The sequence below is a fragment of the Rhinolophus ferrumequinum genome, chromosome 21, assembly GCF_004115265.2.
Source record: "Rhinolophus ferrumequinum isolate MPI-CBG mRhiFer1 chromosome 21, mRhiFer1_v1.p, whole genome shotgun sequence".
In the NCBI taxonomy this organism is placed as follows: domain Eukaryota; kingdom Metazoa; phylum Chordata; class Mammalia; order Chiroptera; family Rhinolophidae; genus Rhinolophus; species Rhinolophus ferrumequinum.
The window spans coordinates 27,314,705-27,335,831 of record NC_046304.1 but is presented as its reverse complement, the minus strand read 5'-3'; the positions used below and the strand labels follow the sequence as shown (position 1 = coordinate 27,335,831).

At 50.1% G+C, this 21,127-nt stretch overlaps 1 protein-coding gene across 3 annotated transcripts in view; it reads right to left on the bottom strand.

Annotated features, from left to right (window-relative positions):
* Nucleotides 1–498: 498 nt before the first annotated feature.
* Nucleotides 499–21,127, bottom strand: part of RNF43 (ring finger protein 43) — a 59,182-nt gene continuing 38,553 nt past the window's right edge. For 2 of the 3 annotated variants that reach the window (XM_033091443.1, XM_033091444.1), the window contains 8 exons: nt 16,341–16,463; nt 9,826–9,900; nt 9,580–9,711; nt 8,852–8,956; nt 6,807–6,968; nt 6,153–6,255; nt 4,132–5,487; nt 499–1,957 (listed from right to left, as the gene is read on the bottom strand). In XM_033091443.1, coding sequence (XP_032947334.1) covers nt 1,914–1,957; nt 4,132–5,487; nt 6,153–6,255; nt 6,807–6,968; nt 8,852–8,956; nt 9,580–9,711; nt 9,826–9,900; nt 16,341–16,463 — 2,100 coding nt within the window. In that variant the 3' untranslated portion in view covers nt 499–1,913. Of the gene's footprint in view, nt 1,958–4,131; nt 5,488–6,152; nt 6,256–6,806; nt 6,969–8,851; nt 8,957–9,579; nt 9,712–9,825; nt 9,901–10,618; nt 10,718–16,340; nt 16,464–21,127 lie in introns of all 3 variants that reach the window. The other variant, XM_033091441.1, reaches the window with a different exon arrangement.

Here is a 21,127-nt window from a genome sequence, read left to right as displayed (position 1 = left end):
AACCAGGCCTCCTAATTGCAACTGAGCTTCCTCAAGGCGGGCCTGCTTCCTGTGCCCATCCATGCTGGGCTCTGGGATGGGTTAGGATGTTCTCTGTCACTGAATGCTTTCCACTCTGGAACATGCTTTCACTCTGTTATCTCGGGAGCTCTGCCACAACTGTGAAGTAGACCCATTTCATGGTTGGAAAAGTGAGGGCAGAAGTATTAGCCCAAGGTCACAGTCAGTCACTGAAGCATCATAAATTAAGAGGGTGAAGTAATCAGTGCAGTGATAATACAGATAATGACAACCATAATGAGAATCCAGTCGTGCTTTCTCCTTCCCTGATCACACTGAACCATGATTTGAGGGGCTTACAAATCAGTTCTTAATGCCAAGCCCACCCTCTATCTTATCCTTCAATAGATATCAGAAAGAATTCATTTCTGTCAATGTGGAAGACGAAATTGTTACCCTGAGTGACAGTGATGACAGAACAAAAGCACAAGACCAGACCGCATTTATGGATAAATATATTAGCAAATAAATACATTTCTCAACATAGTGCCTGATTCAAGCGTCTTTCTGTCTGGTTCAGATATAAATACCCATGTGGGTGGCTAGGTGCAAGTTCCCCACGGACTCTGAGGGAAGAAGATTCCCAGGTGGGGTCCTGTGCCCACTTTGCTCCCACATTCACATTCCCAATGGGATAATGCCTGAGGGGCCAGCAATGGTCAAGCTGCCCTGGGGTGAATGTCACCTTAAGGAGGCCCCTCAGCCCTTGCCCACTCGGTACCAGCTGTTCAGACCAGACTTCCTGCTTCAACGCCACTCGCGTGCACACCTTTCTGTGTCCCTGGCCTGTATGGCTTACACTGGGAAGCTGGGCCTCTGAGCCATCTAAACCCAAGGGTCCCACTTTGCTTTTCCTTTGTTCTCTTCTGTTCCCCATCCCTGCTCTGAGAGAAAAACTTCCAGAGAAAAATTCCTTATTGTCCTTGTTCAGCTGTAATTCTGTCTTTTCTACCTTCATTCCATCCTCCCTCTTCCTAGGTGAACTCCAGCAGAAATCCTCTTCTTTCTGCCACTTCGGGACTGAGAGATAGGAGATCTCCAAGGAAGAGTTATTCCCTCCCACTACGCCCCCAACTGCTAGAGAAATTGGGGCTGCTAGAGTGACGAGAGAGTTTAAAGATCAGAGGCTTCATCCCAGGTTCTTCAAAGTGCTGTACCACCGTGGGGAGAGAACTCCATACTCTGGCTTCCCAGAGCCTCCCCTCTGACTTAATATATCTGAAAATTAAGAACAAGAAGGGAAAAAAACATATTTTGTTATGTACCAAGGCAGGTACTGCCTGGAGAAGCTGCAGAGCCTCCCTTTTTAGGGCTTGGGGCTCACCTATACTCCTGATCCTTTTGCAAAAAAGGAAAATGATAAGAGCCAGGGTTGCCGCTATGCAGCAGCCTTACCAGCAGCTGGTGTGCAGGACTCACCCAAAGAATGAGGTGAGAAGGGGTCATGCATTCAGTTGGACCCATTGGCTGGTATGAACATGAGGCTTGGGAGGAGGGAGACCTGCAGGGGCTGGGGAAGGGAGCAGCACCTTTATAAACACCTATCTACCCATACCTAGCTTCCTGCTCTCAAAAAACGGCCCTCAAGGGAGCCAGCCCACACAGGCAGTAGCTGGTTCCCTGCTGGACACAGATTTGTTGCACTGCAGATGTGTTCTGCAGACACGGTCTGGAGCTGGGAGCAGGAAACACCTCTTGCCACCCACCATCACCACTCCTCTTCCAGTGGTTTCAGGAAGTACGGCAAGTACGGCAAAAGAGGGGTGTTTTCTGAGGTCCCTTCTCTCAGGAGCAGGACTCTGAGGCCCACATCATCTGGAGCACACTCTTGGTGGGAGGTAGGCCGGAACATCTCACACAGCCTGTTCGCACAGTTCCTCCAGCTCCTCCTCTGAGCCTGCAGTTAGAGAGAGGGGAGGAAAGAGGTTATGAGGGTGAGGCCAGCCCCTTGCTTATACCACCTGCGGGAGAGTATGGCTGGGAGAGAACCACAGAGAGGGAGGAGCAGGGAATGTGTCCAAAAGAGTTGATTAGACTGAAAGCTGAGAGGGACCCCAGTTGGAACACAAGGGAGAGAAAAACAAATCTAGAGAAAGAGAAACATATATAGCAACCAGTGTGTTACCATTACTTACTATTCATTCATTTGCCCAATAAATATTTACGAAGCCACCATGTGCCAAACAGAAGATCAAAAAGAATAAGCAGGGACCTGACAACCTTGTAGGGGAGAAGGCATGCATGCAAATGGCAATTATGCCAGTGGGACAGGACTGCTGTCATAAGAGATGAATTGAGGAAGGGGAGAGAGCTTGTCCAAGTGGAGAAGTCAGGAAGGGCTTTCTGGAAGTGGAGATAAAAGAGCTGGTCCTGCAGGAATGGGTAAAAATTAGATTTATGGGCATAGGAAGGCAGCAGAATATTCTGGGCTGCAGCAACTACAAGAAGTGTTGACTTAGTTTGGCTAAAGCATGGGGCAAGGGAAGGGGAGGGAAGGGAAAAGTAGAAAATAAGGTTGGAAAGGAAGACAGGACAAGATGGTGCTAGAGCCTTGAAGGCCAAACCAAGTTGGATTTTTCCTTACTGTGGACAAAACAGAACATTTGAAGATTTCTGGACAGTTTGAGGAAGATGACCCTGGAAGCAGCACGGAGGGTAGGTGGGCAGGGTAACTGCTTGCACAACTCTCCAGGCACAACACTAGATGTGCAGTGCCCAGCCTTCATGGCCCTGTAAGAGGGGTGGGAAGAGCTTGGAGGCTCTTGTCTAGATCTTTAGACTGTACCTAGGACATGGGGCCATCAGTACCAGAGGAGAATACGACAAAGTTAGAGATACAGTTAACAGAACCTGGCACTGACTGGATCTGAGAAGCAGGGAAAAGGGAAGCACTGAAACTAGTTCTGAATTTGGGAGAGAGGAAAGGTGGTGGTCTTGTCACTGGCAGCACTGAGAGTACAGCACATGACAGATTCAAATGGAATCATTAAACACATGACCAAAGCCTGCATTACATGGCTTTATGAAAGCAATTATTTTCTCTACTGTAACTTGGCATACCCGTCTCCCCACAGACCTGGATATCCTGGTTGACGAGTTCCATGTCCTCGGAGCCTAACCTAGAATCTAGCACATAGCAAGCACATAATACAGAAAGGAAAAAGAAAGAAGAAATGAATGAATGACAGCAGCTCTCAGGTCCCGCCTATAGGATTCCTAGACCCTCAGGCCTTGTATTTCAGCGCCTTTGGGTCCCCTTTTAGGGTGGAGGGATCCTCCTAGCGATGTCTGCAGGCAAAGAGCTGTTGTCATCCATACAATGGGAGAAGATGGGGAAAGAGCAGAAGGTGGAAGGCTTCACATTGGCTGTGAAGAGGAGAATTTGAGCCAATAAATACCAAGTTAAAGATGAGGACTTACATGATCACCATTGGTTGTGATACAGTAACAGGGATGCACTGAGCCCCCAAGAAAATGAGATTGGTCTTATTAATAAGGGTGCTTAGGAGGGAAGCCCTAACTGTTCTTTTACCCGATGAGAGAGGAGAAAACTTAAGGACCCGCAGGACTGCTGGGAACCACCCATGATCTCTTTCTTTTTTCTCTTTGCATCATTCACATAACTCTTCTCCTGGAGCCTAGTATTGTGGCTATCGGTAATTATTTCTCTTCCATGCTCTCCTCAAGGGCAAGGAATACTTCTTAGCCTTTGTAGTTAAAGCTAATACTGAGCTGTATGCATTGGAATAATTGTACCAATTATTAAAATATTGAAACACTTCGATTTGAACTGCTGCCCCAAACCACCCCCTGTGCTTCCTGATGTTTCAGCCACACTAGGACTTCCCCTGAGGTCTCCCCATGATCTGGCAACCAAAGGAGTAACAGCTGGAAGAGCCAGAGCCCTCCAGCCAGCATCCTATGTGACGCTGGTTGTTCAGCAGTTTGAATGTCCACCCTATTGTACAGTTCTCAACTTCCATCAACCCCTTGTTGTCTGACTTCGTTCATTCTGCAATATCCAGCTATAGTCTCCTCTCCCCACCATACCCGCTTGCCCTGAAGACTCACCAGGCTGGGCTGGCAGCACCTGGCAGTGTGGGTAAGGGCATGGCCTGCCCTCTGGGGTGCCGGAACTCCATTCGGAAGGCCCCTCCCCAGGTGGGTGTGGTCCCAGGGGTTGGCGTGGAGTCAGACACAACCACACTGGCTGTGAACTTGAGTAACAGGAGCCTGGGGTTTCTGCTAGCAGCCTCCTGTCCAGGCCTGAAGGTCCGAAGATTAATGGGTGGGCCTCTGGGGACCAAGGGTATGCCAGGCTGGGGCCATAATGGGGAAAAATCTGGCAAGCTGGGTGTGCAGTCAAGTCCTGGGGCCGAGAGGATGGGGTGGGCTCTGAGGGACCCCCCCGCCGTTTCCTCTGTGGGTGTCGGACAGAAAGGCTGGATTTCTGCAAGTGGAAGAGGCTGCTGGGGTTGGGACGGGGGCTGGAAGCATCAGGTGGGTCTGGGGCCGGCTCTGTGAGGGCCCGGGGTTGTTGTGGGTTGGGGAGCTGCCCTGAAGAGGCTGTTGCACTGCATTTGGCAGCTTGCTGAGCAGGAGAAGGCAGCTCTGGCTCTGGTTGTGTCCGAGGAACCTCAAGCCTGGACGGCAGGACCCCCATTTCTGGGCCAGGCTTCCTGCCATGCCACTGGAAGCGCTTTTTGTAGTGGTGGTGCCGATGGCGGTGGTAGTGGATATGGCTGGAAACCTGGGTTTCCCCCCTGGGCACCACTGAGTCCAAAGAACGGGGCCGAGAGGTCATGCTGGGCTGAGTCTCCTCCTCCTGGGGCTCCCCTTCGGGGCTGCAGTACACCAAGGGGTCAAAGTCACTGCTCAGAGAGCTGCGGAAGGTAGAACTGCTGCCATGGATGCCTTGCAGGCTGACGTCTGTGCAGTTGACCACTGAGTCACTCGAAGAGCCATGGCAGGGCCCCGAACTAGAATCACTGGCTGGCCCATCTGCCAGGTAGCCACTGCGTTCTGTGCAGTAGCTTTCTCCAGACCCACTGCTCTCATGAGGCCTGGCCCGGCGTGGGGGCACTGGGCAAGGGGCTGTATGCTGTGAGGTGCGTTGGAGGCGGCTCAGCCCCCAGCCCTGTGCGAAGGGGTGCTGGGCTGCTGCCGGGCGCTGCTGCTCGCCTGGAGCCCGGGGGTGTGCAGCTCGGGGGAGGCGGTGGTGCCGAGGGCCCATGCCTGGCTCCTGGGATGGTAGAAAGGGACCAGGTCGTGGGGGCCGGGCCACTGCAGTCCGGGAAGGGCCCAGCACGTAGGCAGCAGGGAGGTGGTAGTGGGCATGGCCCGGATGCTGGCGAATGAGATGGAGTCTCCGGCCTGGTTCCTGGTAAGATCGAGTGGGTCCCACAGACTGGGAAAATGAATCTCCCTCTGGAAGAAAGAACCAAGAGCACAGGTGTTCGTACAAATCTATGAAGGGTGCATTCAGAAAGGGGTGGCTATAGCGTACCTATATGAGCCTACATAGCCTGCGAGCTCAGTCAGAGTTTGGGGGACCAAGGACATTCCCAACGTGCCTGTGCCCTAGGATGCCCTCACTCTCTCCAGTCAGGTTGTCCTCTGGGAGTTCCACTATGCGTGTGAACTCCTGCACCTCCAGCAATCATTTGGGGCTCTTTCACCCAGGCCACTGAAAGCCCACAGTGCACCCCTGGGTGAATTAGAAAAAGGCTCTCTTTCCTCCAGACACCTTGCTTACAACTGTTAGAAAATTGTCATAATATCTTGGTTTGATTAGAATAGAATATCTTGGTTTCGTTATTGCCAGAAAGTTGGAATAATAAATATACAAATCACCCAGATTTATAATCAACAAAGTCGTCATAAAAATACAAATCATTTTTAAAATAACAAAGATGTGTACAGGGTCAGTGGCCCCACCCCTCCGACGAGGCACTCTGAGCAGGGCACAGCTTAAAGAACCACCGAGGCAGTGCTGCTTTCTCCTCAGCTTCGAGGCAAAACCCTTTCCCAGAGGAAGCCGTGTTTTAGATCCATCTGCCTGCACACAGGAGAGTCTTTGGCCCACCTCCTACCTACGATGTTGAACATGCAGAGGGGACAAGTCCGATGCTGATGTAGCCAGGGGTCCACACAGGCACGATGGAACTCATGGAGGCAGGAAATGACCCGTAACTCCTGGAGAAAATAAGGGGGTCCAAACCAAAGTTATCTGTAGCTGCAGAAGTCACCAGGAACCCGGACATCCCCCTAACTCCATCCAGCCTCTCCCTCTTCTATCATCTACTTGCAAAAGACCTAATAGAATAGAGAAAGCATGGGCTTTGGTATAAGGTAGACCTGGATTTTGCCACTTTGACCTTGGGCAAGTTTCTTAACAGACAGTTTTCTGCTACACCATAAGGATAAAAAAACAAAAAAAAACAAAAAAACAAAACGAATCTACCTTCGTCCCTCATGGTCATGAGGCTAAGAGGAAATACTGCCTCTCAAGCACCCACTGCAGAGCCTGGCACATGGTACACACTCAAGGAACAATATAGTTCTCTTTCCCTGGTAGACCAGGAAAATAACCAAACCTCAGGCTATCCCCTACCTCTGCTGAATGCAGGGTACACAGGACTCAGAGGCAGCCAGAGCACTCACACCAGCCTGAAGTACCTCCTCCCCCAAGCTCCAGCTTACCCTCCCAGCCTGGTCACAGAGGTCAACCACCATCCCGGCCTTACCTGGCCCTCAGAGAACTCCTCCAGGCAGATGGCACACACAGGGGCTGAGCTGCAGCTGCTACCTGAGTCTGGCCACTCAGCCTGGGCCTTCTTGCAGCTGGCCCGGTACCTCCTGGTGGCCAGCTGGCTGATGGCCCAGGCTGTTCGCTGCCGAAGGGGATCCTGGGAAGAAGGGTGGGGCTCAGAATGGGACAAGGGCTCCCTTTCCCTCCTCCAGGACCCCAGCTCGTATTCAGTTCCCAGTCACATGTGGCCAGTTGACTACCCTTGGGAGTTTGTGCCCTTCAAGCACATACATGGTTTTGCCAAGCAGGCCACACCCTCCCACCCCACTCATCAAGCTTTCCTTCCCTTGACCCATTAGAGAAACTTGTTATCCAACTGCCTGCTGGACATCTCAACTTGGATGTCTAACTGGCACGTCAAACTGAACCACTGACCACTCCTAACCACATACCTGTTCTCCCCCAATCTTCCCCATCTCAGTAAATGGCAATTCCATTCTTTTAATTGCTTAGGCCAAAAAGCTTGGTGCCATTCTTTTTTTTTTTTTATTTTTATTTTTTAAATTTATTGGGGTGACAATTGTTAGTAAAATTACATAGATTTCAGGTGTGCAATTCTGTATCACATCATCTATAAATTACATTGTGTGTTCACCACCCAGAGTCAATTCTCCTTCCATCACCATATATTTGATCCCCCTTACCCTCATCTCCCACCCTCCACCCCCCTTACCCTCTGGTAACCACCAAATTACGTTCCCCAGATTAATTTTCAAACCCCGTGGCCATCCTTGGTCACCGACTGCCCTCCAATCCCCTCACCCTCCCCCCCACTCCCACCCCCCCGCCCATCTAGCAACCCTCAGTTTTTCCTCTTTGTCTCCAAAACTGTTTCTGATTAGTTCATTCACTTATTCTTTTCTTTAGATTCTGCATATAAGTGAGATCATATGGTACTTATCTTTCTCTGTCTGACTTATTTCACTTAATATAATGTTCTCTAGGTCCATCCATGTTGTTGCAAATGGTAAGATTGGTGCCATTCTTGACTCCTCTCTCTCACACTCCATGATGAACCCATTAGTAAACCTGTTGGCTTTACCTTCAAAATACACCGAGAATCTAACTAGTTCTCACTACTTGCACAGCTACCTCCTTAACCCAAGTTACCACTACTGTCACCTTGATTCCTGTAATCGCCTCTTAATTGGTTTCTCTGTTTCCAGTCTTGCCTCCCTGTAATCTAGTCTCCTCAAAGCAGCAAGAGGGATCATGTTAAAACTTAAGTCAGATCATGGCACTCCTTCTGTTTAAAACCCTCCAATGGCTCTCATTTCACCCAGAGTGAAAAACAAAGTCCTGACAATGGCCTAAACAGTCCAATACAACTGGGTCCTCATGAACTCTGGTATCACCTCCTGCTCTGCCCTCTCTCTCACTCCATTCCAATCACATGGCCTTCTCACTGCTCTTTAGAGCAGTCTCCTGCCTCAAGGTCTTTACACCTCCTCTTTTCTCCACTCAATCACTTTCTCCCCAGATATGTGCACAAGTCACCCCCATTTAGGGTCTTTCTCCTAATGTCATCTTCTCGATGTGGCTTCCTTACTTTTAAAAATGAACCCTGTACCCTCTACATTCTCTCTCCCCTTTTCTATTTCACTTTTCTCCCTAGCACATACTACTACCTAAAATACTTTTTCATTTTACTTTTATTTTGTTCATTGACTGTCTCTTCCCACTAGAATGAAAGCTCCCAAGGGAAGGGATCTTTTGTCTTTTCTGTTCATTCCCAATACCTGGAACAGTGCCTGGCACCTAAGAAGGAGCTCCTTGCATTTGTTGAATGAATGAATGAATGAATGAATGAGCAAACCTATGAAGAATGGCTGCTGGAACTTGACTAAGTCAGATGCCAGCATATTTAGATGTAAACTGTTTCATGAGCATAAAGGCACATCCTTTCCTCACCGTTCCTTCCTGCTCCTCACCCTTCCACACACATGCACATGGCCCCCTCCACCAGGAAGCCCTGCTCACCGGCCTGCTGTGGCGGGGACGGCACCGGATGCGCAGCACCGAAGCCAGAATGACGACAAAGATGGTGCCCACCACTGTCAGGAGGATCCACACATCATAATCTGGCTGGGGGAGCGAGCAGAGAGGGAGAGAGTCATTCTTCTGGAAGGAACTGGGCCAGTTTGGGAGGAAGACAGGAGCCCAGGAGACACACAGAAAGCTGATGGTCCCCTTGAGTCTTCAGCAGAGGGAATGGGGTCGGGGGAACCTGCAGGTGGGGTTGGGTGGTTCCTCCCTGCCCTTGGGCACTCGTAAGAAAAGGTACTCTAGATGGCAGCTGTGAGAGGTACTATCTGAAGACCTGTATGCTTCCGAAAAAGGGGTGAGGGACTCCTCTGAAATGCGGAAGCTACCCAGTGAGCAGCTGGGTGAGGTTTCTAGCCAGCAGAGAAACACCAGCCAGGGGTCAGGGGGCTAGGTGGCCAGGGGTTCATTCTGGCTCTGCTACTGTGTTCCATGAAACCATAGAGCTGAAAACAACTCAGCCGGCCCAGTCTGTTCATTCTGTGGATGAGACCCAAACAGGGGAAGAAACGTGTCCAGAGGCACACAGCTGGTGGAGGACATTGGCCTAGAGGGTTGCTGAGGTCTCTCCAGCTCCAGGAGTCTAAGGGCTTTTGATGGACGTTGTCATGAGACAAAGTCGGGGTGAGAGCAGGTGCTGGGGTCTGGAGATCTGCTGTGCTTACCCAGGTTGGGGGCTCCTTCAGCTCAATCCTCACATGGGCCTTTCGGTTCTTGTACACAAACTCCATCAGCTTTTCGGCATCATTGCCCCAGATCAACACCACCGGCCAAGTCAGCCCCAGGGGTTGCTGCAGCTGCAGGAGGGAAAGCGCCCACAGGGGCCACTGTGTCCTGACTTCTCCTTCCCCTGGTCACTTTAACTTCCTCCGTCCAGCCCCCTCCTCAAACACCCCAATGTCCCTGGGTACCTGCTCAGCAGCAGCTCGATCCTCAGTGATGTCAAAAAGGACAGCGCTGGCTCCTCGCTCACCCGCCATCCGGGCCTGCAGACACACAGCACAGGTCCAGCGGGGGTCAGATGAAGCCCACCCATGCTCGGGCCTCACCTCCTCATGCATGCACCCCCTCCTCGGATCTTGCACACACTGTATCTCTGCACACATATAACACATGTAAGGGGGCAGTGGGACCTACATCCCCTGCTCACCCAGGTCCCACTACCTTCAAGAACAACATTCAATCCTTTTGTAATGGAACAAACCTTTAACAAGGGTTCAGAAGGTGCCAGGTGGTGAACCAGGCTCTAGGGCTAAGGACAAATAAGGCACAGCCCCTGCCCTCAGTCTACGGTCACTAAGTCTGAGAACAGAGTAGGGAGTGACCAGCACCCCCAGGGAGTGGGGGTGACCAGTCCCCAGTACAGACCGGGAAGTGGGGCAGAGCAGAGAGGTGGAGAGCTCCTTCAGAACAGAGCCTGCAGGGCATCCCCCAGCTCAGGCACAGTTCCCAGAGCCTGGGACACTGCCCCCACCCAAGATCTCCGTGGCAGAGCCCCAGGCTCAGCCCATCTCATGGTCTCTCTCTTCCTGCCACACTCCAGTTTGCCAGCTCTTTCTCTGGCTCCAACTCAGGGACTTAATGGGAGTCCCAGCCCAGTGCTTTATCCCTTCATCCCCGCCCTGAGGGTGGCACTAGAGACTTAGCCGGGTGGGACTTGAGGGGTTGTTCCCAAGAGGAAACAGCTGTGTATATCATGCTCACCAGGGCTCCAGGAGCAGGCTTGGGGAAGCAGAATCTAGCTAACCAGGCAGAGCAGAGAGCAGATCCAGAAAGAGAACAAAAAGCAGGAATCCAGGGGCTCTGGGTGTGGGGTAAGAGAAGGAAGATGAGAGCTGAGAGGGAGGTGGAGAAACAAGGGCAAAGGACCAACAGACAGACACTGCTGGCAACCTGTGTCAGGTGTCCCTAGCCAGCAAAGCCACCTGCAACCTTCCCCCTGCTGCAGAGGCTCATCTTGTAATGTCTTCCGGCTAGGCCAATCCCTGGGGGCCTGCTAAGTCTTTGGGGCCCTCTTCCAGGCACTGAAAGAGTTAATCCTTCTGCAAGTAGTGGTGGCAGGAAGAGGAGCCAGTGCTGGGGCTTACTCACACTCTCAGTGCTTTGATCTCTGCTTCCCTTCCCGGGGAGAGCCTGTTGGGGCAGGTCTCCTGCCAGGCAGGCCAGGGGAGTGGCTCCATGCTCCGCTCCCTGCTCCCTGCTCCCTACTCCCCAGGCAGCAGCAGGGCCAGGGGGCCCCTCTGAACAGACAGCATGCAGGCAGGGGAGCTGAGGGTTGGTGGTGGAGACACTCAAGTGGGGCCCTGTTTTGGTCAGGAGGGTAACTTCCCTCTTGCCTCTTTCTTTCCCAGAGAAGCTGGGTTGGGCCCTCTACCAGCACCCAGGCCCAGGCCCAGGCTCGCAGGGCTCATTGACCGGAAATTCACAGGGCTCCAGAATGGAGTTGCTGAAGAAACAGAGAGGTCACAGCCTTCATCCCCCTCCTGCTCACTTACTCCCAGGAAGTCCACCCCACGTAGGCAACCCCAGGTAAAAAGAAGCTCTTGAATCTTCAGAGCCCTCCAAGCCAGGGTATGGGAGCAACCTCAGGGGCAAAGGTGAGGGATTCCTATTGCTAATCTCATAGCTGAGGGGTGGGGAGGTCACCCCAGGAGTCACAGAATTGAGACTCCTGGATCCTCCCTCCTGCCTGGCGGGGCCTCATGTTTCTCATCCCCAGAATGAGAGCCTGTCCCACGTGGAAGAGCATGAGGGAAAGGCACAGACTTCCTTCTCTGGAGCTTTTCTTACTTCTCCACCCCTCTCTCTTTGAAGGATTGGGGTAGGAACAGTGGAAAGTAATTACCCTGAGGTTCAAACATCCCAGCCCATTACAGCCCATAATTACAAAGTTGTAAAAGTGATCAAAGAGAGTTGGCCAACAGGGAAACAAACAGGACTTTCAGGCAGTGGGTACCTGTGTCCAGAGTTCTAGGAATCAAAAGGCAAGAATGGGGGCCAGATGGCAACCCATTTTGGGGCTATCCATGCTTCAGTCCACCTGCACCAAACAAAGTGAGAGGGAGAGAGAAAAAGCAGGACTTCTTCGGGGACTGAAATCTGGAAGGCAGAGAGGGTGGGCAGGCTCTATGGAACGAAGACTGGGCTTTAGAAAGACAACCCAGAGACCTCTGGGAGCTGCAAAGAGTCAGCCAGCCCCCTAGGGGCAGCAAGCAAGCCTGCTCACGGCCTCTAGCCACCGGAGCCAATATATCCCAGGACTTCCATGCTACACTCTGTACTTCCCTGGGCCTTAGATCTGCCTTTCCAGACACAGTGACAGACTGTATGTCTCATTCTTATCAAAGATGGAGCACCTACTGTGCCCAGGGCACCAAGCCAGGGAAGCCAGGCCCTCCAGAACAACTCATAATCTAGTTGTGGAGACAAGGCATATACATAAAATTATAATGCTGATAACAACATTTTAGAGTAGAAATTAATGAAATAGACCAGTGGTTTCCAAACGTTTTTTTCCCTGCAGAAAGCCCTTCCCTCCACTCACACCACACACACACACATACACACACACACAAAATCTGCCACAAATCTTTAATATACAAAATATAAAAGTGAGCTGAGGTTGAGGGTGGGGCTGGGGTAAGAAGGACCCTTGGTTTCCCCTCCCACAGGGCACCTCCATGAAAGCTGGTGTGGAAAGCATGGACAGAAACCCTGGTAGCATGCCAGGAGGGAGGGATTTCTGTTCCTAGCCGACTAGCTGGGCTGAGCCAGTCAGGAAAGATTCAATAGAAGTGGATTCATCTGGGTTTGGAAGCAAGGGTAGGAGGCAGTAAAAGGGAAATAACCTTTAGTGAGACCCACTCTGCCTAGACTGCTTAGGACTGAGTCCTGAATCTGCTATTAACTATTAGCTGTGAGACTCTGGGCAAGTCATTTAACTGCTCTATTCCTTAGTTTTCCTTTCTGTAAACTGGGGATAATAATAGGACCTGCTTCACAGGATTATTTTGAGGATAATGTAAGTTAATCCATGTAAAGCCTTATAATAGTGCCTGGCACATAGTAAATGTTCCTCAAGTATTAATTATTACTACATCAGCTATTACTATGTTCTTTGTGTAATACTGTGTTTCCCCAAAAATAAGACCTAGCCAGACAATCAGCTCTAATGTGTCTTTTGGGGCAAAAATTAATATAAGACCCGATATTATATTATATCATTATATTATATTATGTTACATGACCCGGTCTTATATTATAGTAAAATAAGACCGGGTCTTACATTAATTTTTGCTCCAAAAGACGTATTCGAGCTGGTTGTCCGGCTAGGACTTATTTTCGGGGAAACACGGTAGGACTCCTCACAACAACTCTGTAAGACAGTCATCAGCCCTTCTGAGTTGAGGAAACCCAGGACTTCAGCCTTCCTGGTGCCTGGTTACTGGGTAGTGGTCTCTCTAGAGAGAGAGGCAGGGCTTGTACCCTCTGCTTGCCTCCTTGCGCCAGGCAAGCGCCACTGCTCCAGTCCAGGAACGAGATGCTAAGGGCCTGGGTAATCGTAAGAATGGCTGTGGAGCTGCTAATAAAGAAACAGAAACCCGTCTGGGTGACTGGCTGGGGGAGGGGTGGTGGTGAAAAGAATGGAAGCGTCCAGAAGAATTATGGTGAGGGTTTCAGAGATCACGAGAGAGAACCATGAAAGCAAAAAGCCAACTCTGTTCACTGTAGAAGCATGGGATGATGCCGCCAATGCTGATGACAACAGCGAGAGTGCCCTCGTTTACCACGTACTGGACAGAAGACGAAGAGCTTCTATTTGGACTGTCTCATTAACTCCTCATCACGACCTTATGCCATAAGTCCCATCATTATTCCCATTGTACGGATGAGGAAACGGGCTCTGAGAAGTGAGCTAAAATGTCCCGGCACCGAGGGGCAGTGGCGATACCAGGCTTCAGGCCCAGGGCTGTCTGGCTTGAGAGCCCCAGCTGTCAGTGGTGATGGCACCCCTGACCCGAATCGATATGCCAGAGCAGAGCTGATGGACGTCTGTGGCTTTCAAACTTTCCTCACCGAAGACCCACCATTTACCTATGCATCTCTGGAGCCATTTTTTTAAAAAAATATATTTTACCAAACTAGCTGCATTTATTAAATACAATTGAATTCATTTTCCTGAGATAAATTATATTAACACATTCAACTGTTAGAATTTCAACCAAAAGCAAAAAAAAAAAAAAAAAAAAAGAAAGAACAATATTTTAGTTAAGCCTGTGGGACTTCTAAAATATTGGAAGTGGCTCAAAGACTCACATTACGATGTACTTTCTCAGACCTCCATTGGGCCCGGGGATCCCAGGTAGGAGCTACTCAGTCAGGTCGAAGGATGAGACCTGAGGGAAGCCTTGGACCTGACCAGTGAAGAGCGCGGAGCTACAGCAGCTCCCACCAGAGGTTCCCACCCAGCGACGGGGGCAGAGGCCTGGCAGGAAATGGATGGGTTAGTGTGGTGGGGGTGGAGAAGCATGGGCAGTGACCCCAGAGACTGTGAAAGAAGAGGTCACAGGGCAATAGCTGAGGTGCTTCTTCTAAACCCTTAATGTTTTTTGCTTGTGTTTGTTTTTGGCACAGGCACCACTGGCACTTGACATACATTATTTTCATCCTCTCAGTAATCATTGGGGTAGGAAATAAAAGCCCCATTTTATGGTGGTGGAAACAAAGGCCGACAAGGTTAAGTACCTCAGAGAGCACTGGCCATGTGCTGCTGGCTTCCCCATGTCTGTGCCCAGGCCTCACATTTTTGACAGGAGTGCGCTCCTCTAGGGGGGCAAGGAGAAAACTCCTATATGGACACGTCCTGACAGGTCGCCAAGTGTTCACAGGCATGTGAAATCATACTCTGCTCTAGAAGAACAGCGGAGCTTCTCTGAACCCTTCTTCCCCCCTCTTTCTCTCTGTCTCTCTCTCTCTGTTTCTATCCATGTCTGTGTCTGTCTCTCACACACACATACTCCATTCACATTCGCACTACCTAACACTGAGCACTAGTGTACCAGCTGAATAAATGAATGGCATTTGCCCATATTTTGTAAAACAAGGGAAATGAAACAGCCAGAAGCAGGGTAGCTTCAGCCTCACAAAATTCTGCTGCTATTCAGGACACTCCCAGTCTTGCAGAGACACCACACTCTCCAGCTCCTCCTGGGGTGTTCTGGCCCGTTTCCCACCTCTCCTGGAGTCCCCTTCTGCATCAGCATGGGCAGGCTGGGAGAGTATCTTCACCTACTTGGGGGCATCACTTTCAGAATCCTGTCCACATCCCTGCCCCTTGTGGGATCACATAGGAACCCAGGCTGTTTCCTGAGTCACGAGTCGCAGGAGGATCAGGAAATCCCCAGGGGATCCAGGCCTGTGTACAGTGAGCAGGCACACAGGTAGCGACCGGCACCCTCCTCCGTCACCGCCCCTGGGAGCAGGACCTCCTCCCCCAAGTCCACCTGACTGTGCCACGCACAATCTAACTATAGTCGGCCTTATGTCACCCTGAGAACCTTTTCACATATGTTCAGTTTTCCCAGCCAGAATGGAAGGCAACAGAGCAGAGAGAGTAAAAGCCCAGGTTTGAGAACTGGATAAGGCTCAGTTCAAATCTCAGCTCCACCCTTCCTAGCCGTGTCATCTGGCAAGTTACTTAAGTTTTCTGATCCTCACTTGCCTTAATGTCAAATAGGGAATAATAATGTCTAGTTTCCTCATTGTTGTGAAGGGTAAATGAGACAGTATATATAAGGGATCCGTCCCATGTCCCATCTGGCACATGGTAAGCACACAGAAAACAGTAACTAATGTTAAAGCAGGGGTCACAAATGCAAATGTTTGCAGGGTCTTGGAGGTAGCAGGCCAGTGGGAAACATGGCAACCAGAGAACCCACGTCTGTGGGAAGGCAGCAGCTGCTGCCAGCTCCAGCCAATAGTGCCCCGTGGACATGTGGGGCCACCGGCTTGCAATCTGCGAGGGAGAGTGGGAACATTTTAAGGGTAGGGACAATGGTTTCTGTCCCTGCTATTCTTGCATAGCGCTCAGTAAATAATTCCAAAGGATGGAGAAGGCCTCCGGCTGTCCCCTCTTTGCTCTCATGATGGGCAGGGGAAGAGGTTTAGGAACTTCCAGGTGATGGGGGAGGAGATGGGGGATGGCACATGCCCGGGTGACAGTCAAAGGTTCTGCTGGTAGATGGGTGGTGGGGAAAAGGACAAAGGCCTGAATTTCCACCTCTCTCAGACCAGTCATGGCTTAGGAAAACCCGAGTGAATCGAGAACGTTACTCTTAGGAGACAAGAGGCCGGAGAGCACAGGAGCCTCTCACAGCCTGGAGCTGGATGAAGCTCAAGGTGTGTGTGGGGTTGAGTGTGAATCTACCTTGCTGGCCAGTGACAGGCAGGGGCGGGGGGCCCGCTGGGGACTCTCCAGCTTGACGATGCTGATGAATCCAGGCTCCAGATTGTCGTCATCACTGGCATTGCACAGGTACAGGGGGTGGGACTGCAGGGAGAGAGAGAGAAAGACAGGTTAGGGAGGCTCTAGGGAGCAGGAGTAAGCTGTGAGAGCCGAGCCCCTGTCTCCTCTTCTAGGCAGGTACCAGGGAGGACCTCAGTGCTAGGAAAGAGGGGGCCTTCTTATTAGATTGCCTCATACTAAGCTAGTTAGCATCCATTATCATTGCAGGGGTGCCAGGGCCAAGGATACATGGAGGTGGGGGCAAATAGGAGTGAGGGGTATCCAAAAGAAGAGACCACTGCAAAGCAGCCCCAACAACCCTCAAGCCCTGGCTTTTCAAATAGGCTGGCCACAAAGGGCTCTTCTCCCAGCGCCATCCTCTCTCACCTCCTAATTTTTCTACCTGCTCCCCAAACCCTGGGCTAAGAGTGCTTTCAGAATCTCGCCTACCCTCTTTGCTCCCCGCCCAGGACAGGGCTGGGTGTTGTTGGTGCCTCCGTTTCCCCCATGGAACGCCCCACACCCCGCCCCAGCAGCTGTTGCCCCGTGGATTTCCACCTTCCCCTCTCTCATGGGGCTGTGTCTTCTCACTCAGTGCTGCCTTGCTCCTCCCAATATCCCCCTTTGCCCCTGCCCTATGACCACCCTGGGATTAAGCAGGGTGCTGACAGAGAAGAGACTATTTGGCGATGAGGCATGGCTAACAGTTAAGCCTTTACCAGCACAATTTCTAGGGGTTCGTCCTGTCCCCAGAAATGATGCAGTAGAGATGGCGCCAGCTCAGCCCATCTGCTCTGTGGATATGGCAGGTCCTATCCAATCCCTGGGCTTCTAGCCTGGCTGGTACTGGGCAACGACTAAGGGGGTAAGTGGGCCCAAGACATACTAACGGAGGCCAGAGCATTCCCTCAACAAAGGAGTGAGACTGTCCTTCTATATACTCTCTTCTCTTTCAAGGTGATTCGAATACCCACTTGAATCTAATTTTCACAGAGTGCTGTGAGAACAAAGTATGACCTTTATTTGGTCCAAAATCATCCTATGGACCAGGGGGTTCCCACATGGTGAAAACCCAATGTTTCCTGGCAAGAAAGGGGATTTCCTACTAGGAAGCTGCCCAATGCTTTTCTCTCTGTTGCTGTTGAGGTTTAAAGGACTTCAAGAAAGAACCATCAGAGGAACCAGAGACTTTTGAATTTACGAAGGTGATAATTTGATGATGGATTTAAAGTCACAGTCACTTTTTGAAAGCACTTTCAGGCTATCTCCTCTCACTGTATCACTGTGGTCCCTTGAACGTAGTAGGTTCTCTATAAACATGCCCTACCTTGCTTTGAATTGTGAATAAAACTCTTAGGCAGGGGGTGTTGAGATGGGAGGGATTTCCATTCTTGCCCTTAGAATTTACAGACTATTAGTCTGGTGGTGATCAAGGTTTAGTGTGTGGGGGGGAAAAGGTTATACATTTTCCTACCCCCAGAAAAAAGGCTGGAGTAAGGTTGGGGGCTGTTTTCACTTCAGTGAAGCTGTAGCCCCTGTCTCGAAAGCTCCATTAGTCTGTCTGTCTGCCCATCTGTCCAACCATACATTCATTCATTTCTTCATTCTACCAACAATGAAAGCCGCCTTGGTGCCAGGCCCTGTACAAAGCATTGAGGAGTCAACGATGAATCAGATGGGCTCCTTGCCTTAAAGGAGCTCCGAAAACAAGTGTGCAAACACATTGTATTGTGATGTTATGATGCACGTTCATTCAAGGGCCTGTGGGAGGCCACAGAAGTGGGGACCACCAATCCCACGTGGGAGGGATTGGTGGAATAGGTATGTGTCCACAGGGGAGGGTACCATCCTGGCAGTGGAAGCAGCCTGTGCCAAGGTGTGGAGGCACAGACACAGGGTTGGGGGGGACTGTGGGCAGTTAGGTCTGGCGCAAAAGGGAAGGCGGGTGATCAGGCTGGAAAGGTGAGCAAGGTCCGGACATGGAACAGGGACCACAGATTGGCGTTTGAGAGGAATCTGCCGGGTGACGACAGAAGACAGTCTGGTGTGGTGAGGAGTTGGAAGTCAGCTGCTCCAACAGAACAAAAGATGCGAGACCTTCCTTCAGGAACAACAAATCACAGCCACAGAAACCTACCGCTTTGCTTGCTCCCCACCCCACCTCACCAATGGTCTAGCTTTCTCAAGAGAACTCTAAGAGGCCTCTCACTGACCAGAGGGTCAACTGGGAGAGGAGGAAAGTCACTCTGGAGAAGAGTAAACTTTAGAGAAGAATATTCAAATATTTAACCACCTCTCTGGTCCCGGCCTTCGCAGTGCTATATGGTAGGATGTCTCTGAGAAGGTGAAAGGCAAAAAGCTTGCTGTCAGAGTTACCAGACTTCCCTGGTCCTGAACTAACAACTATGGAAGAGGGAAGGGGAGGAAATTAACCAATAGTAACTGTCTCTGGTGTGCCAGGGCCTTTAGATGTTATCTCACTACAAGGTAGATAGATACGATCATCCCCATTTAAAGAGAAAGAAGCTTGAGGCTCAGAGAAATTAAGGTCACATAAGATTAGAACCCAGCTCTGTCTGACTCCATCCTCTGGAGTCATGTTACTCCAAATGAACCACACAGTCAACCCTCTATTATTGTTGATGATGATGGTGGTGACAGTTTACATTTATTGAGTGAACATAGTGGGCCAGTGATTGTTCTAAGCACTTCTGTGTATTAACTCTTTTTGCCCTCTTACCCCGATGAGGTAGAAACTATTATCGTCTCCATTTTAAAGATGAGGAAACAGAGGCACTGAGAGGTTACATAACATGCCCAGGACTATGCAGCTGAAATCAGAAGAAACGGAAAGAAGTAGTAGAAGGTAGGTTACAAAAAATTAAGAACAATTTCCATTTGACTTTGAAAACATGATACGTTCCCCCAACGCATGACCAAGAAAATCTGCCTTCCTAAATATACATTCCTAAAGCATAATGGCCCAAACATGAGTCCCTAAAATATTAGTGGTGACTTCCAGGATTCTATCCTAGCTAGGCCCTCTTCTCTTTTTACTCTCCATGGTGAATAGAGAATGGTGACCCCAGCCAATCCTATGGTTTCGGTTTCCACATAGGCGTTGTTGATTACATTTGTGCAGCCCAGACCTCTCTTGGGTTCTAGACTCGTATGCCCAACAGGTAGGGCCTGGACATTTCTGCCGAAAGAAACTTAAATGAGACACCTCACACTCAGCATGTTCAAAACTGAACTTACCCTTTTATCCCTCAAAACTGCTCCTCCAATGTTCCCTATTTTAGGGATTGGAACCACTATCTATCTACCTACTACCCAAGTCAGGTATTGTCCCCCTAGGCTCCTCTCTTTTTCACCCCTTACCACCATCACCACCAATATCCAACCAATCCCCAAATTCTAATAATTCTAATATCCTCACTGTTTCTCTTATTCTCTTTCCTCCATTCCCACTATGGCTACTGTAACACAGGCCACCACCATTGCTATTCCAATTTACTGAACTAACCTCTTAATTGGGGTCACCTCATCCCACTCAGTTTCTCTATACTGAAGCCAAAGTGGTCTAAAGTGCTAACTCGAGCATGTCACTGTTCCACTTTAAGCTCTTAAAAGGCTCCTTATAGCTCTAGGAATAAAGTCTGTGCTTTTAAACATAGTTTAAAAGACTCCGCCTGCTCCTGTGCTCAAGTCTTTATGCCTTGCCTCGGGGTTTGCCATTTCCTTCCCATACCTCTTCCTCCCAGGCAGGCCAAACTTCAGAAATAACTTGTTTCATGTCCCCACTTTTGTCACTCGCTGCTCTGCCAGGATAGGTTAGAGGCCTCTCCTCTGGGCCCCCTTAGCACCCCGTATTTCCGCAATCATAGATTTATTCCGCGGTATTTGAGTCGTCTGCTTATGTCTCTCTCTCCCCCAGGCTATGACTGACCTCCACTGCCACTTTAGTTTTCTTTTATTAAATATTGAAGGTCTACAGCCAGATTTCTGATTCGGCTAACTATAAAGATAACACAATGAGCAGCAAACTCCCGATAATGGTGGCTTCGGGAGAGGAATTAGAGAGGAGATGGTCAAGAGAGACTTTGGCGTTTTGAATAATTCAATCACAGGATAATATATTGAGATACTGAGTTTTATTTTTTGCTGTTGTGGAAGAATAAAAATGAATGAGAGCTATATATAGTTTGCTCTATGTCTCTTCCGTCTTCCCATTCTAAGAAGATAGCCTCATCTATTTCCTTGCCTCAGGCGCATTTGCCAAAAGCAAATGCTGTTAAAGACCTATCTTCCAGGCTTTTGCGAAAGACTGAACTCACTGTGGAAATGTGAGTGTCCTGAAGGCAGAAAGGAGGGTGTGTGGAGATGGCAGCAGGAGGGTTAGAATCCCTGGAATCCTGAGCGTGGGGGGAGGGCCCGGAGGATGTGCCAGGTTGTGGAATCTGCTGCCTGTGTCCCAGAAGGGGTGGACCCTTGGAGGCTGGACGCTGGCAAAAAAGATGTGCCTAAATGGATTTCAAGGGAACCCTCATGCTTGGATAATGGGTATATTTGTGGTGACCAGCATAAACAAATAACAGAGGGGTCCCTTAGATGTTTTGGCTACTCTATGAGGGAAAGCTCTCACAAAAACAAATTTCCACCCACCTAGTGGAATGGGACCTTGAAGTCAGATTGATTTGATGAAAATA